This window comes from Lutjanus erythropterus, chromosome 8 (assembly GCF_056507025.1).
Source record: "Lutjanus erythropterus isolate fLutEry1 chromosome 8, fLutEry1.hap2, whole genome shotgun sequence".
Lineage (NCBI taxonomy): Eukaryota > Metazoa > Chordata > Actinopteri > Lutjaniformes > Lutjanidae > Lutjanus > Lutjanus erythropterus.
Genome location: NC_139324.1, coordinates 9,027,271 through 9,042,744, shown reverse-complemented (window position 1 = coordinate 9,042,744; position 15,474 = coordinate 9,027,271). Strand labels below are relative to the sequence as shown.

The following is a 15,474-nucleotide window of genomic DNA, read 5'->3' as shown; positions in this document are numbered from 1 at the left end:
ATGAATGCCATTAGTAGCAGTTTTAGCCTCAGTGTTTTTTGCCAAGTATCAGGGGAGGTCTCTGTCTCTGTCTGTCTCATCAGTGTGTATGGAAAACAGCGAGCCTGGAACACTGGTCCCCTGTCCACATCAATGCACCCCCCCCCCCCCCCCCCCCCGAAAGCACCACACCAGGGGCTTCAAAGGCGAGACTAAACGGGACATCACAACTAAACACAAACAAAACTCTGACAATCGACTTGAGCACTTTGTCTGTGCGCAAAACACACTGTGACAAACACACACACTTGTAAACTCTGTTTAACCCATGCAAGGATGCACATGCTCATGTTAAAGTTCATATACACATATGAATACTGTGTAGTCATGCAGTATTACAGACAAAACACACACACACACACACACACACACACACACACACACACACACACACACACACACACATACACACACACACACACACACACACACACACACACACACACACCTCCCCCCAGCTTCTCTCAAATGAATACTTTTTGTTTTTTAAAACAAGCGTTTATGTTAAATGAATAATTTCTGGCTTAAATTATACATTTTTTCCCCTGCGGTCCATGACCAAAATTACACAGAGTCCCAGCTATTTTCTCCCTGTTTGAATTGTGTCCTGCATTCTTGTGTCCCAGCGGTGTATTTAAAGTCCCCGCCGAGGACCACGGCCTTTCTTTAATTAGCTTAGCCCAGTAATTAACTGGGAGATATTGTTTATTTCAATTATAAGGGTCTGAAGGCTTTTATAGAATGGATGGGAGCAGACCTGTACTTTACGGCTTTAGTCAGTGAACAGTTAACAGTGGTCAGTGACAGAGACACAGAGGGACAGGGGGCAGAGACAGCATCACTGCAGTGCCACGTCTAACAGGCCACAAAGGGTCACTGCTGCAAACCATGTCAGCAACCTACTGCACGTGTGCTCATAGTAGACCCTTTTGTGAATTGTTTTCCTGCTGGAACATTTTGGGCATACTGTTTAGTCAAGGCATACTTTACTTATGTATTAATACTTTTATAAACCAGTGACTATTAAGAACATTTTTTGGGTTTCCCAGTTGGCCTTGGGAATATCAAACGGTCAATCAGAACGATCAAATTTTAGTTAAAGTATGTATGTTTTAATGTACCAGTGACATCTCCCCAAACATTTCTACAAATGTTTTCCCACGTGACCATGTATAGATTCCTGCATGATGCAACGTATAAATCCCACAGCGCTCTGCTTTCTAAAACTTGGAAAATTGTAGCAAAAAATATGAGAAAAGTTTATTTGATGTTTTATAAGCCTGTTTGTGCAAGATACTACACCAATGTCAAATAACAGATCCCACATCTTAGTATATTTTTGTTGTTGGACATAATTTAGTAAATACATTTTAGACATGTTTAGCTCAGGGGCATAGTGGGGGGTAAACCCAAGTAAACTTAGTTCATCCACCTCTTTGAAAAGAGGCTGAGATTTTACTTCTCTATTTTAAATCAAGTCCATCAATGAGAGAAAACAAATATTGTATTACTGTATTTACCAATACACCCCTGATTTAGTTCTATTTTCCAGTATTAAGTTATGATGGTCAGCGTAAGAATTAATCAGCAGTCAGATAAAAGTTTTTTTTAAATCTGCATTGTAGTCTAATATTAATTGGGGTTGCAGTTGTGCCAGTAGTCCAAGGAGCCAAAAATGTATCTTTGTAAACTGATGATCACAAAAACAAACAAAAACAAACATCATCTCTGCATGAAGTTTTAGTTGTGCATGAGGTCTCCTGTAGATTAGGTTGACAAACAACTTTTTAGTTATGGTTTTGCTGTTGGTAGTATCCAGAAAGTGACAAGATGACCCGGTGCAAGAACACGCATCAGGCACACAACACTGTGTGACGCAGAGCACCACTCCTGGGTGAAATATCAAGTTTTTAGGGAGTCTCCTGCATCCTGGGCTTAGCACTGCCCAACATGACTGTGATTGGTTTTGAGAAATAAAAACAAGGCAGGTAACAAGGTGTGGAGCCAAACCTTTCTCCAGCACTGAGCACTGTGGATGTCTGGCTAAGCGAGACCACCCTTCGGAGGATTCTGAATTCTGGTTTATTAAAAACTTGGGCCTTATTTTCATAGTTTTTGTGATTATTTCTGACAATAATGACAACATTGCACTCAACAAGGTGACTGCTGAGATCTGAGGGTGCAGCGACTTGGTTGAAAAAAATTCATATGAGACTAAAAAAGAAAATAAAAGCACAAGCTGTTACATGATCTTTAAGGTTTTTAAAGGGGTACTCGAGAAATTTGGTGATGGAGAGGTGGTCACAGTTGATATCCTGTTCTCATCAAATACATATAAATGTATAAATAACATGCCAATGTCTTAAGTCATTTCACATGTTATTGGAATGCCATTACACATCGTTACGTCTTGACAGCTTAGCAGAGACGGCACAGCATTTAATGCATGAATGTTACAGAGAAAAACATGTCAGGTGACATACTATAAAGAGCAACAAAGTCCTTGTATGTAGGGGGACGGGGTGGATGGATGGGACAAACAAAGAACTTTCACCCAGAAGACAGCAGTTTGTGTAAAATCAAATGTAACTTTAGTACGTGAGTTAACTTACATCACATAAATTAACTTACTTACGTACTTTAACCCGTTAACCCAAACCACAACCTCTACCTAAACCTAAGCAAGCAGTTTTCTTGCCTAAATCTAATCAAACAGCGACTGTTTCACAATGTTAACCACAAGGAAGATCACCAAAACGAATTCTGACCTGACTATTGTTACCATGTCCAAAACTCATAAAATGAACCAGACTAAATGGTGTTAAACGATACGCGACAAACTTAAAATGCATAGAAATGACACATGAAATGTTATGTCATAAAAATGTCAAAGTATCTGCCATCCCATGAGCTCATGTTGAATTTGAAGCTGCAGATCTAAAAACGCTAGATCATACAATTCCCATAATGCAGCTGAATCGAAAATCTTGACTCATAACTATCCTTTCAATTGAGAAACATCATCTGTGTTATTCATGGCACAATTCAAAAGAGCTCAAAAACTTATTTGTCTCTCGTGATGACTGTCACCAAGGTCCCATGGGGGACACTGGAAGACAGATTTTGTCCCTTCACACTTTGTTGCAGTGCAACAGACCATGAGTTCCAAACAAACATACAGAGCTGAGGGTTTTTAACAATGTGACAACTCAAAAGCTGTTCTTATTTATGGCTTATTGCTGCTCAGCGAAGCATTAAAAATGATGAATTAACTGTTAATGAAGACAAACTTACAAACACTTCACTGAGCTGTATAAGAATGTTGCAGACCTGTTTTTAATTATTTTGGATCAAGTGAGTTATTACTTACTAATAAGACTAAAACTTTTTGCTGACAATTTTCCGAGCTTCGGATAGGGCTTGACCTCTTGCACGTTCTTTAGAGCATTTAAGATGCGTTTGTCAGCAGAGAAGAGCACTCCCTGAAATGACAACATGACAGATTTTCATCACGGGGAGTTCCTCAGGGTGGAATGACGGATGATAGGGGTGAGTCAGGCGTATGGGGTTTACCTCAGTGTGTGCCAGGGGTGGAACCTGGAACCAGTTTGGAAGAAGCCCCGCATGCGTGTGCAAAGCTGCTGCGACCATTAAGACTAATTCTAGCATGGGACAATGGGATTACTGTGTGTACATGTGTGTTTGTGAGTGTGTGTGTGTGCGCACAGGCATCCATGCGTGCAGGCCTGCACGAGTGTTGATGAGAGGAGTCAGAGACATCAGTGTGTGTTTGTGTATGGATTTGCGTTTGTGCGGATGGGCACACTCAGACATGAGCCAAGCCACCAGCCGGCCACATAAAAGCATGTCTCTGGGAGGTGGAATTTTAATGTGGAAATGGGAACAATGATTTCTACTTTTAAATGTGGACAAGAAGCAGAGCCCATTGAACAGCAGACCAAAAAATGATGGATCAATTATTAATGCATTTACCATCACACTGTGAGCATGTGATTGTGTGTGTGGGCGGGTGGGAGCTCGCATGCAAACTGGTACATGTACATGTCCACTTCTCTGTGTGCCGTCATGTGTCCTTTGTGAGTTTGTGTTTGTCTGCTTATTCACGCGTTTGCTTCCACCCAACTTGGCATTAGCGACGTTGTCATGGCTTGTTTTCAGATGTGCGGATGCAGCATGCTGACGATGGCCAGTAGAAAGAATTTCTTTGTGTGTTTGTGTCTGTGTGTATGAAAGCGAAATAGACAGAAAAAAAGAAAACAGAAAGGAGGATGGGCTCAGTGTTTTCCTCTGTGTCATAAAATGATCTGAATGTTTTATTCCATCCCTTTAAAATGCATTCATTACATCTTAAAAAACATAAGCAAAACTTGGTCGCATGTGAAATTCATGGTGTCACGTGTGCAATATTTTATTTCACGTTTAGACAGAGACAAGCAAGAAATCCACGTGTAATTTCTAGAGCTGCCCCCTGATAGTCAAAGATTCAAACCATTAGTCAGATAACCAAAGAGTTAGATATATTTCGTTTAAAATGAGACAGCTGATTTATTGCTCTTGCCAAACTCGCCAGACTCCCTTTGCAAAACATCATTGTCGTCAGCTGCATTCAAACTCGACAGAGGCAAAATCAGACTCACCCAAAACATCTTTTCTGTGTTCCAACAATCATCAACTCTGGTTTGGTCGAAATAAATACCTTTTCATGGTGTGAAGGAGCGCGGCGTGTGCAGGACAGGTGACGCTGGGTGGCAGCTGCATCACTGCTGCAGCCTGGGAAGAAACACTCCACAGGTTCACTGATTTTATACTTGAAGTAAAGGAGGAAATGCACAAAATTTCTCTGACTGTGTGGAAATCTCATGTTTTCACATCACCCATAATGAAGACAAGTCAAAACAAGTCAAGACAAGTTAAAACAAATCTTACTGGTAAAACACACTCATGTACGCTAATAGAGGAATTTAGTGTGACGCATTGAATTGAAAAAAGAAAGAAATTGTTGAAATATTCAGATTCCATGGACAAATCTGATTTGACTATAAAAAATCTTAGTCGAGGACAGCCCTAGTAACTTCAGTTTTATATGCTAATTTCACATGACTACATTTCAAATGTGATATTATATGTGAAACTGACTTTTGACAGGGTTATTCTGATACTGATGCAAGTACTGGAAAAAACATGGATCTGATTAACTGAATTTATTATCCCTAAAACAGGCCGCTGCTGAAAGTAGCAGGATCCTGTATGCCTTTTTTCCCCCACAAGCTGGCAAAGCATTTGTATTTGTTTATATTAAATTGCAATTAAGAATTCAAAAATGTATTGATCAATACTTAATTTAATGTCCAGAAATGGCAGTAAGTGCACCTCATTTGACATTGTTTTGTTTTGAACCATTTATTGAATAAGGAAATTTACACTTTACACACACAAAAATTAGGAAAAAAATGAAAATGAGGTGAAAAAATGAGAAGAAAATGTGTTTTTTGCATCTGATTAATTATTAATGATAAACTTGATTAATTGGTGGTTAGTATTCAACTATCTTTTAAGGAAAATGCAAAAAAAAGATACAATCATTATAGCAGATGATAGCAATCACATACAGGATGAGTAGTATACATTATTTTAAAAGTATTTAAACGAAAATGATAATAGTAGTAATAATAATGATAATATTAATTGTATAAACACGTTGGTATCAGTTGATACACACAACAGTGTTGTTGTTGCTTGATCTTAAGGCCACTTTTTGAAGTTCTTGTCTCTTTTCAGAGTCACATTTTTACTCAGTCTTGTATACACATGGAGAGAGAGAGTTGAATAAAGATAGCTATGTTGATTCCTCTTCTTTAGTTTTTGTTTGTATTTGATTGCTCATAAAAAACACTGAGGAAAATTCCCACACACAGAATTCTCCTTTGCATTTCTCTGCATGTATACATACACACGTAATCAATATATGGCAATAAGAGGAGAATCTGGATCTTTCAGATTAGTTTTAGGGATTGCCTGTGGTTTGCATGTCGCACATTTTATCCTGTGCCATGCAGTGTTGGACTCACACTGGTCTCAACCCCTCAAAGTCTTGGTCTTGTTTGGGTTTTAATTCACTCTTGCCTTGGTCATGACTTTGTTTAGGTCAGGGATGGGTAATTATTTTTTTATGCAGGGTCACATGAGAAATTGATTAGGCTGCCGTAAGCCAGACACAAATGATATAAGCTCCGAATAATGGCTAAATCTCTAATAAAGGAATAGTCAGAAGTGTTCTATATGGGACACGTCTACTGTTGGTCACCCTTTCTGAATTGTAACTGGGCTATTATTTTGTTGGCGATGTTCAAAACTGGATGTTTTACAGTGCACCATGCAGGCTGCATACAGATTGCAATGATAGCGGCAGCAAAAAGAAGAACAACATGGATGTACATTACTGAGAGAATAAAGTTCTAGTTAATATAAAAGATATAGTTCATTATCATTACCAGTGAACACAGCACAGACCCCTTTCAAAATAAAGGTCTGATAAGTTTAATTGTAAGCAAAATGCAAGAATTTTAAGTTTTGATATTTCCATGGTGGCCTTGATATTTAAAACCTTTCAGTGGGCTGCATCCGACCCACATTTTGCCCTCGTGTGGTTTAGGTGGTCTTGACTACGACACTGTCACAAAGTTCAGGTATGGGAACATCTGTACATACAGTGACTTAAATTTAATGTGCAAAACATTTAAAAAATCCTTGCCTGTATCACATGTTATGAAATGTGCACTATCTCAAAACTACATTACATTATTCACATGTGAAATGGTGCTCCACACATGATTAATATGTATATATACACACACACACACACACACACACACATATATATATATATATATATATATATATATATATATATATATATATATATATATATATATATATATATATCGTTCGGGTTCTTAAACGTCGTCATGGTGGTCTTAGGATCCATTGGGGTTCCTCTCTACCCTGAGGGGTCCAGTCCATTCTGTTCATAGCAGATTAAATGATGCTCTCCCTGTGTGACCAGATAATTAGGAACACAGCTCGGCCTGACTGTAATCAAAGATATAACTGAGATATAAACACAGTGGAGGAGAACAAAAAGAGGGAATGGAGAGAGAGATCAGAGGAGTCTGTGGAGAAGAGAAATCTGAAGAAAGGCTGAAGAAAAGGAGAGAGGAGGATGGGAGTGGGGGCGCAGAAAAAGAGAGAGAGAGGACCCGTCTGGATCTCATTTGGAGGATAGTAATGCGATTAGCTTTGTTTAGTTTTCACAGCTCCAGCCAGTCCCCATGAAAAACCTCTGTGATTGTGTGTCTGTGTATGTTTGAGTGTGCGAGTGGCGAGTGTGTGGAGGTGGGTGAATGAGTAGGTGAAGTGTGTTTGTATGTGTCATGTCTTGTGGGTATAGTCTTTTTAAAGAAATTCAACTAAACTGTTTAAATCAAGTGAGAGATATGAAGACGGTACAAACACCAACTTATTCACAAAAAAAAAAAAAACAAAAAACAAAAAAAAAACACACACACACACACACACACACACACACACACATAGACCTCAAAATACACAAAATATCAGATACAGCTAAAGTAAAGCTCAGCCCAATCCACAGGGAGCAGGATTGTTGCAGGACTATGTTCATGATATTGTGTCCATCACAAGCCTTCAGTTGTGTAACAGTCACAATGACAATGTAGTCATAACAACAGTTATTCTGACAAAACCAGAACTTTTTTCAGTTAAGAAAAATGCTTAGTGTGTGTTTAGATTTTAAAATGTAATTCATCAATGAAAACACTTAATAAATGGTTATAATTATGCCTGACAACTTATAACAAAGTTTATAAAGTATTTGAAACTTCATTATCTGTCTTTTTCTAAATATGTATCATCATCAAAATGTTTGCTGGGTTTGGGCTAAATAAAGTAAAACGCTGCCATAGCTTTCAGAATAATAATACAGTATAGAAGTAAAGTCACTGACCACTCAGGAGAGGCTATTTTTCAGGTTGTTTTCTTTTTTAACAACAACTTTAACAGTGAAATATTAGTAATAAATGGTTCAAAGTGGTGTATTTGTAAGCTGATTTTACAGCATATTTAAATAAAAAGGTGGCTGCATGAAAGACATGACTTAAAGCAATATTTTTTTTCTCTTTTCCTCCCCTTTTGTTTTTTTTTTTTTTTTCTACGTCATATTTGTACTATCTGTATTTTTGTATGAAGTCAAACTGTTTAAAAACTTCATTGACAGGACTCTTTCATGTCTTTGTCCAGGCATCATCAAGGTGGGGAGGTGGAACCCTCTGCCTATCCACTTCCTGACTGACGCACCAGAAGCTACAGTTGCTGACATGTTGTTGGAGGTCTACCACATGGTCACACTACGGATCCAGCTACAAAGGTCAGACTGAGTTTTAAGAGTGAGATGTCATAGGTCAGAATTTTCCAGACTTATTTGGAGTCTAAGTCTTTAAAAAATTACAATAGTCCACAAAACACTGCTGGAGTTTCATGGGAAAACAGTGTTGCAGAATCTGACCAGTTTTCAAATGTAAAAAAACAACAGAATAAAAACATAAAATGCCTCCATACTGCTTGTCTGGTGTACTCCAAGTCTCCTAAAGTCCCAACAAGTTGACTAAAAAATTATTAAAAGTATTAAAGTATTAAAAGTTATTTACAGCATGTTTTTAGTCTGAATCTTCACTGTAGATCCTTCACTTGGAGCCACGTTCACGTGTTCATACACACTGTCTGAACTGGGTGTGTGTGTGGTGACAGTGTGCAAACGGCACGTCAGGACTTTAGGGGACTTCGATTATGCCAGACAAGCAGTATTTTTTTCAGTTTGTTTTTCAGTTTTTTTAAAGTTTGAAAACATAAAAAATCCTTCCATTGTTTAGGTGATTCTGCAACGCTGTTTCCCTGTGAAACACCAGCAGTGTTTTGTGGACCAACAAAATAAACCCATCCCTCAATCGGCATGAGAGTGAGAAGATAATGACTGAATTTTCATTTTTGGGTGAACTATCCCTTTAAAATGATACAGATACAACTGGATTTGCTACCTTTTTTGAAGGTTCTTCTTTATGAAGAGGACTTGCCGTGATTGGCTGTGAGCAAAAACATATAGATCTGGGATTGAGTGCAGGTATAGTTTGACTGGAGAAGTTATGATACGACTTGGTACTGTGTTTTTTCAATCGATACCTTGAAGAGTTTGAGTACCAATTCCAAGCTGTACTCATTAGAGTTCACAAGGAATTGTCTGTGGCGTTTCAGAGTGAGAAAATGGAAATGTTTACATTCTAAATCAGTGACTTTCCACTCACCAACACTCCTCTGTTGAATATGAAAAACAACATTGGAAAGACTCCATGTCTATATTTTATGGACACAGTGAGGCTTTTAGACCATACACTGTGTGCGGCTGCACTGAGTCAGACACTTGGTCCACCGGGCTGCTCGTGTCATTGCAACTCATTGCAGTTCAAGAATTTACCATATCTATCAAATTTAAAAACAGCAATATTGAAACACGAAAGCTCCAGTTAAACAACCCGGTGGGGATTTATCTATTATCTGTCTCCGTCTGGGAGAGACTGTGTGCCAGGAACTTCTAGTTCCCTTGAAGAAATGAAGCAGGATCCTGATGGACAGATAAAAACAGATAAACTCCAGATGAGAGGGTTATTATTGTTATTGTCTTGGCACATACCAGCCAGGTTTGTTTACGTGTTTACGTGTGTATCCATAGCAATGGTGGAGCATCGGCGCACTTATGTGCTCAAGAGTCTAAATGATTTATTTGAGGTTAAAGTGAAATAAAAACAGAAAGATTCCAGAAAGATATTGTAGGCCTGTACAGGAAGTGGGTTTGAGGTTAATACAGGATGTTTGAAAGATCAGTGGGGTTAGGGATCGATTTATGATTAAAGGAATAGTTTGACATTTATGGGAGCTACGCATATTCGCATTCTTGCTGAGAGATGGATTAAAAGCTTGATACCACTCTCATGTCTGGACTGTAAATATTAAGCTACAGCCAGCAGATGATTAGCTTAGCCTAGCATAAAGACTGGAAATGGGTGGAGACAAGTATCCTGGTTCTGTTTGACAGTAACACTGTTTGTCTACCAGCACCTCTAAAGCTCAATAATTAATACATCATGCCTCAGTTGTTTAATATGTAAAAAAAAATCTAGGTGTAAAAACAACAAGTTGTGGTTTTACAGCAGGTCTGACTATTTAAGAAGAAGAAGAATGGACTTTATTATGATGCTGTCAAGTTTAGTTATGGCATTCCAACAACGTTTTTCAGAAACTTGAAGTTTCTTTGAAAAACGACCCTGTTTGTTTTGTTTTTTATCCACCTTGTCTTTTATCCAATACAGCCAGCTAGCTAGCTCACACGACTGACAGCCTTTTGTCGGTGTTGTGTAAATTGTTATTGTTTTTTTTTTAATGAAAAACTTTCAGAATTATTAAGTAATAATTTGTTGAACTCCCTGCAGTAACCCTGAGACCCCTGTAGGGGTCCCAGATCCCATGGTGTAGTAGTTAATCCAAAACATCCTGTATAATACTGTTTTAAAGTTTCATTTGTATTTATTTCATTTTGATTTTAGATTTGGTCCTTTTGTTTCTCAAAGCATTACCTGAGTCCTGTGTGTGGTTTTGGCTTGTTGTAGTTTTTCAAAGCTGGAGGATCTGCCCTGTGAACAGTGGAACCATGCGACTGTCAGGAACGCTCTCAAAGAGCTGCTGAAGGAAATGAACCAAAGCACTCTGGCCAAAGAGTGTCCTCTGTCACAGGTAATGCCTGGCTACTGCTGCACAACAACACATCACACTTCATGTTCCTCAACCTCACCCTCACATCAAAACGAAATGGTTCTCATTAGAGAACTGGGGCCTCAGTACAGAAACGTTTCCTAAGTGCTTTTCCTTTTCTTAACATAAATTTCCAAGAAGCAGTTCTCAAACTGGTGTCTGTGTCTCGTCCTATCTCAGACCTCATATCTTATCCTAACTTATGAAATCCTACAGCTGTAAACTTCAGTCTGTACTCATCCTGTGATGCCTGTATCTGTGTGTAGACTGTGCACGAGACTGCTCGTATCCATGACAACGACTGACTCACTTTATTTGTCACTGGGTAGCTAGTTTGCTTCACTGGACGAAAAAAAAAAGACAGGACTTTTTGGGAAGTTTTCTTGCCAGTTATTGGCTCATGATGTCATGGGAATGTCAATCAAAATCAAGATCAATTGTCGGCAGTCAGTATACGTATATATACCCATTACAGCCTCCTCATATAGTTTGAGTAGCATTACAGTCATAATATTTTGGTGTTCATGTCATGAATTTAGGACAGGGTCTATGCCAACATAATTTAGGATTTCTAACTTTGAAAATTCTTCAGTTAAGGTGGCTCTGTAATAGCTAAATTCCTATCCTAAGATGTTTTCCTAAATGCAGTTATGAAACAGGTTTCTGTAGTACCAAAAATTCTTAATGGCATCCTAAACTTAGATAAGAGACGATTTCAGTTCTGTTCGGTTTCTGTAATGAGGTCCCTGCTTTTCTGATAATCTTTTCTTTAAGGTGATTTTGCACCATCACATTAGACCATCGCAACACCTGGTTAATGTGTTAATGTGCGTTTCAGTTAGAAATTTAGGATTAATCCCACATGCATCATATTAATTCATTATTTATAAAATAAAGACTTGCCTCCTCAGTTGTGTTAAACTCTCCAGCTGCATGTTTAGTCCTCTATCCTGGTCTTAAAATGACTGGTGAAATATGTGAAATGTTTACAGTGGAAAGAGTGCTGAAAATCTGTACCTAAGTACAAGTTGTGTTACATTACTAGAATATTACTCAATTACAAGTAAAAGTACTGCTGTTAGAAAAATGTTTCAGTAAAAGTACAGAGTCATCACAAAGACTACTCAGAGTCGATCAATCGATTGATCACTGTTAATTTATAAAATATAAAACACGTTTATTCCTAATTTTTTTTTAACCTCCTCCAAAAGTGATTGGATTTGGATGTTAATTCATATTGTATTCAATACTAATATTGATTTTAAAAGTAACTAAGTAGATTACAGCTTGTAATGCATACTTAACTACAAGTAAAAATACGGACTTGAAAATCTACTCATAAAACTATTTAATTACAGTAATTTGAGTATTTGTACTGAGTTACATGTATGCGTGTATGTGTGTGCAGTGTGTGTGTGTGTGTGTGTGTGTGTGTGTGTGGGTGGCTGGAGTTTTCCTCTGTGCACTTCACTGCCTCCAGTTTCCATGAGTGGTTTCCAGTCATGATTAATGTTTGTATGTTTCTATTGTTGTGTTTGTGTATGCGTGTGTGTTTATATGAGCGTGCTATGTGGTTGTTGCATGAGTGTGAGCATTTTGTATCACGTTGGTTATTAATGATCTTTCCCCTCTTGTTCTCTCTCAGAGTATGATATCCTCCATAGTGAATAGCTCCTACTATGCCAATGTCTCCACTGCCAAATGCCAGGAGTTTGGTCGTTGGTACAAGAAATATAAGAAAATCAAAGGTGAGCTCTGCACTAAACATTTGTCAAACTTCCCTGAATGCTCGCTGTGGTTCCCAACACCCACGCTGGGCCCCAACAGAGGGTTACAAAATGATAATGGTGGTTGGAAACAATACAATTTGCTTTCCAAAGTTTTCAGATGAAGGAATCTAAGAGGCTAAAAATACCCTTTCAATTCAACTGCTAAAAACTATTTAAGGTACTTTTTACCACATTCTAATTATTAACATAAAATGCATTGAATTTAACAATACATATGTTCAAAGGCCATTTTCTCAAAATGAGGTTTTTCTCAGACTCTTAGCCCACATAGCACTTATATACACCAGACCTACCCATTTTATTCCTAGCTATATTCTGAAGGATTTTTTTTTATTGAAGGGTTTATTCATATATCATTCATAGGCTTATGTAACATGTTATTCCTTACAAAATATTGCTGTTGACAGTATTTTCTGGTTTGTGCTGGGATAAAAGATATGTTCCTCTGTAAAAAGCTTGGACTCTAATATGGTAACAAAATGAAACAAGAATTTTGAACCTAGCTTTATCCAGTGTTCAGATTTGTGTTCTGGGGCCATATTACAAAAACTTATCTTAAATATCGAGTTAATGTAGGATGAGTCTAGGATGGGATAGGATCCAATTTGATATTACAGAAACAAATCAAATCAGACTTTAAGGATCTTATCTCATCTTACTTCATCCTATCTTATCTCAGGTTAGGAAATCATTAATACTTAATCCAATATAATTTAGCAACTTTTATGTCTGTTGCCTAACAAGTGACACAAGCTAAACACGTCTGTAACCACTGCTTTACCTTTTCATACAAACATACTGGTACAATCTTTGTTGGACTTTGATCTGAAAGAGCTTTTGGATTCATAGACCATATATGATTATTGTTGAGTAAATACTGCCATGATGTATTTTTAAATTTATTTCTTACTCTTTAATTTATTAATTAATTTCTTTCTATTTATTTATTCATTAATTTATCTCTTCTTTTTCTTCCCTGAATTATTTTCTTCTCGATTTCAATCTGCAAAGGCCAGATTGACAGAGAACTGGGTTGCAACTAGGAGTGGATGTGGGGTTTAATGTTTGTATTTGTTTTGTATTATTTGTTTCGTATGGTGCTTTTTTTGGATCCCCCAGAAATTTATGAAAATTAGCACAGATGTAATTAGATAATGGCTCATTTACACATGTAAACATAACATTTCAGAAAACCTTTAATACAAGAAGCAGCTGTCTTAATGTAAGTGGCTACGGTGAAATCTAATATTTACAATTATTAAACGATTCACCTGTAGTTCATTCTTTCATTCATTCATCAAATGGACCTTAAGGTGACCTGTTTTGATCATGTATGTATACTCACATCAGGAGCCTCCCTTCTGACTGATTTTCTCTTTGTTTTGTTGAGCAGTGGATTACTTGGAGAAGATGTGGTCCGGGAGAGATGCTACTGACATCAAAAGTAAGAGATCTTAACAAACTTTCTGGCACTGTAAAAATGTAAAGGTGTTTGCTTGGCCACGCTGACGGCACCTTCTCCTCTCCAGTAGAGAGAGACAACATGGCAGACTTCTGTGTGCTGGGTCAGAGACCTCCTCCTCACTTAGCTGGCCTGGCCCAGCTCAGTCACCTGGGAGCCGGCAGCCCCCTCCTCAAGGCGGGATCTGGAGATCAGCAGGCGCCCTCTCAGCCACCGCAGCAGCCTCCACCACCCCAACAACAGCCCTCACCCCATGGCCCCCTCCACCACAGCCCTCCTCTCCGTACTGGCCAGGTGCCTCCTCCACCCCCACCCCCGCCTGGTGCCCTGCAACCCCTGCTGGGGCCAGGTGGCCTGCTCTCCCCCCAACTCTCCCCGCAGCTGGTACGTCAGCAGCTCGCCATGGCCCACCTCATCAACCAGCAGCTAGCCGTTAGCCGTCTGCTGGCCCATCAGCACCCCCAGGCCCTCAACCAACAGTTCCTCAACCACCCACCCATCCCTCGGGGTTCATCTAAAGCTGGCGACCACCCAGGGAGCAACCCCTCGGCCGCTGAGGTCTCCTCCGAAATCTACCAGCAGGTCAGAGATGAGCTGAAGAGAGCTAGTGTCTCCCAGGCCGTGTTCGCCCGTGTGGCTTTCAACCGCACACAGGTAGGAAAACAGGACAGGTCGTGGTCAAGAAGGTTAGGGAATAGGTGTGACAGAGAGGGAGCAAAATGATCAGAGGAAGAGGAGGAGGAAGGTGATGAAGGTAGCTTCAAGATGGCATAAATAATAAGTCAAGAATGGAGATTGGCAAAATCTGAAAATGAATGTATTGCATCCTTTGCATTAAACAAGATCAAAATATCCACCTATTGCTTATAGAGCTACAACACTAGGTTGAACCAATAAAGACTAATTTATCTAAGATTAGTGCCAATCAGTGTTTAGCAAAACTAGGTTTAAAATGAATAAATCCACATTTAACATGAGACAGAGCTCTGTTGCACAATTAAAACTAGTTCCAGATTAGTAGCTAAATTCAAGTTAATTGATGTAAACCAAAAGTAAATATAGTTTAATCAGTATGGAGAGGCTTTCTTATCCAAATTAAAATAAATAAATACACATAAATACATGCTGTCAGGGCCTATAAGTATAAAAGAGGAGGGAAACTGTTAACCAGCTGTTAGCTAATACATCGGTTAGCCTAGTTAACCAACATGTGATGAGGAAGCTCTAATTTCTTCTCCTTGAGAAAAACTGAAACATGGCCAAATAATAACAAACGAATAACAAACA

At 38.6% G+C, this 15,474-nt stretch overlaps 1 protein-coding gene across 1 annotated transcript in view; it reads left to right on the top strand.

The window, feature by feature from the left end:
* satb2 (SATB homeobox 2) overlaps nucleotides 1–15,474 on the top strand; it is a 70,729-nt gene that overhangs the window by 28,232 nt on the left and 27,023 nt on the right. The window contains exons 4-8 of the mRNA XM_084724431.1: nucleotides 8,377–8,503; nucleotides 10,794–10,917; nucleotides 12,581–12,683; nucleotides 14,119–14,169; nucleotides 14,255–14,841. Coding sequence (XP_084580557.1) covers nucleotides 8,377–8,503; nucleotides 10,794–10,917; nucleotides 12,581–12,683; nucleotides 14,119–14,169; nucleotides 14,255–14,841 — 992 coding nt within the window. The remainder of the gene's footprint in view (nucleotides 1–8,376; nucleotides 8,504–10,793; nucleotides 10,918–12,580; nucleotides 12,684–14,118; nucleotides 14,170–14,254; nucleotides 14,842–15,474) is intronic.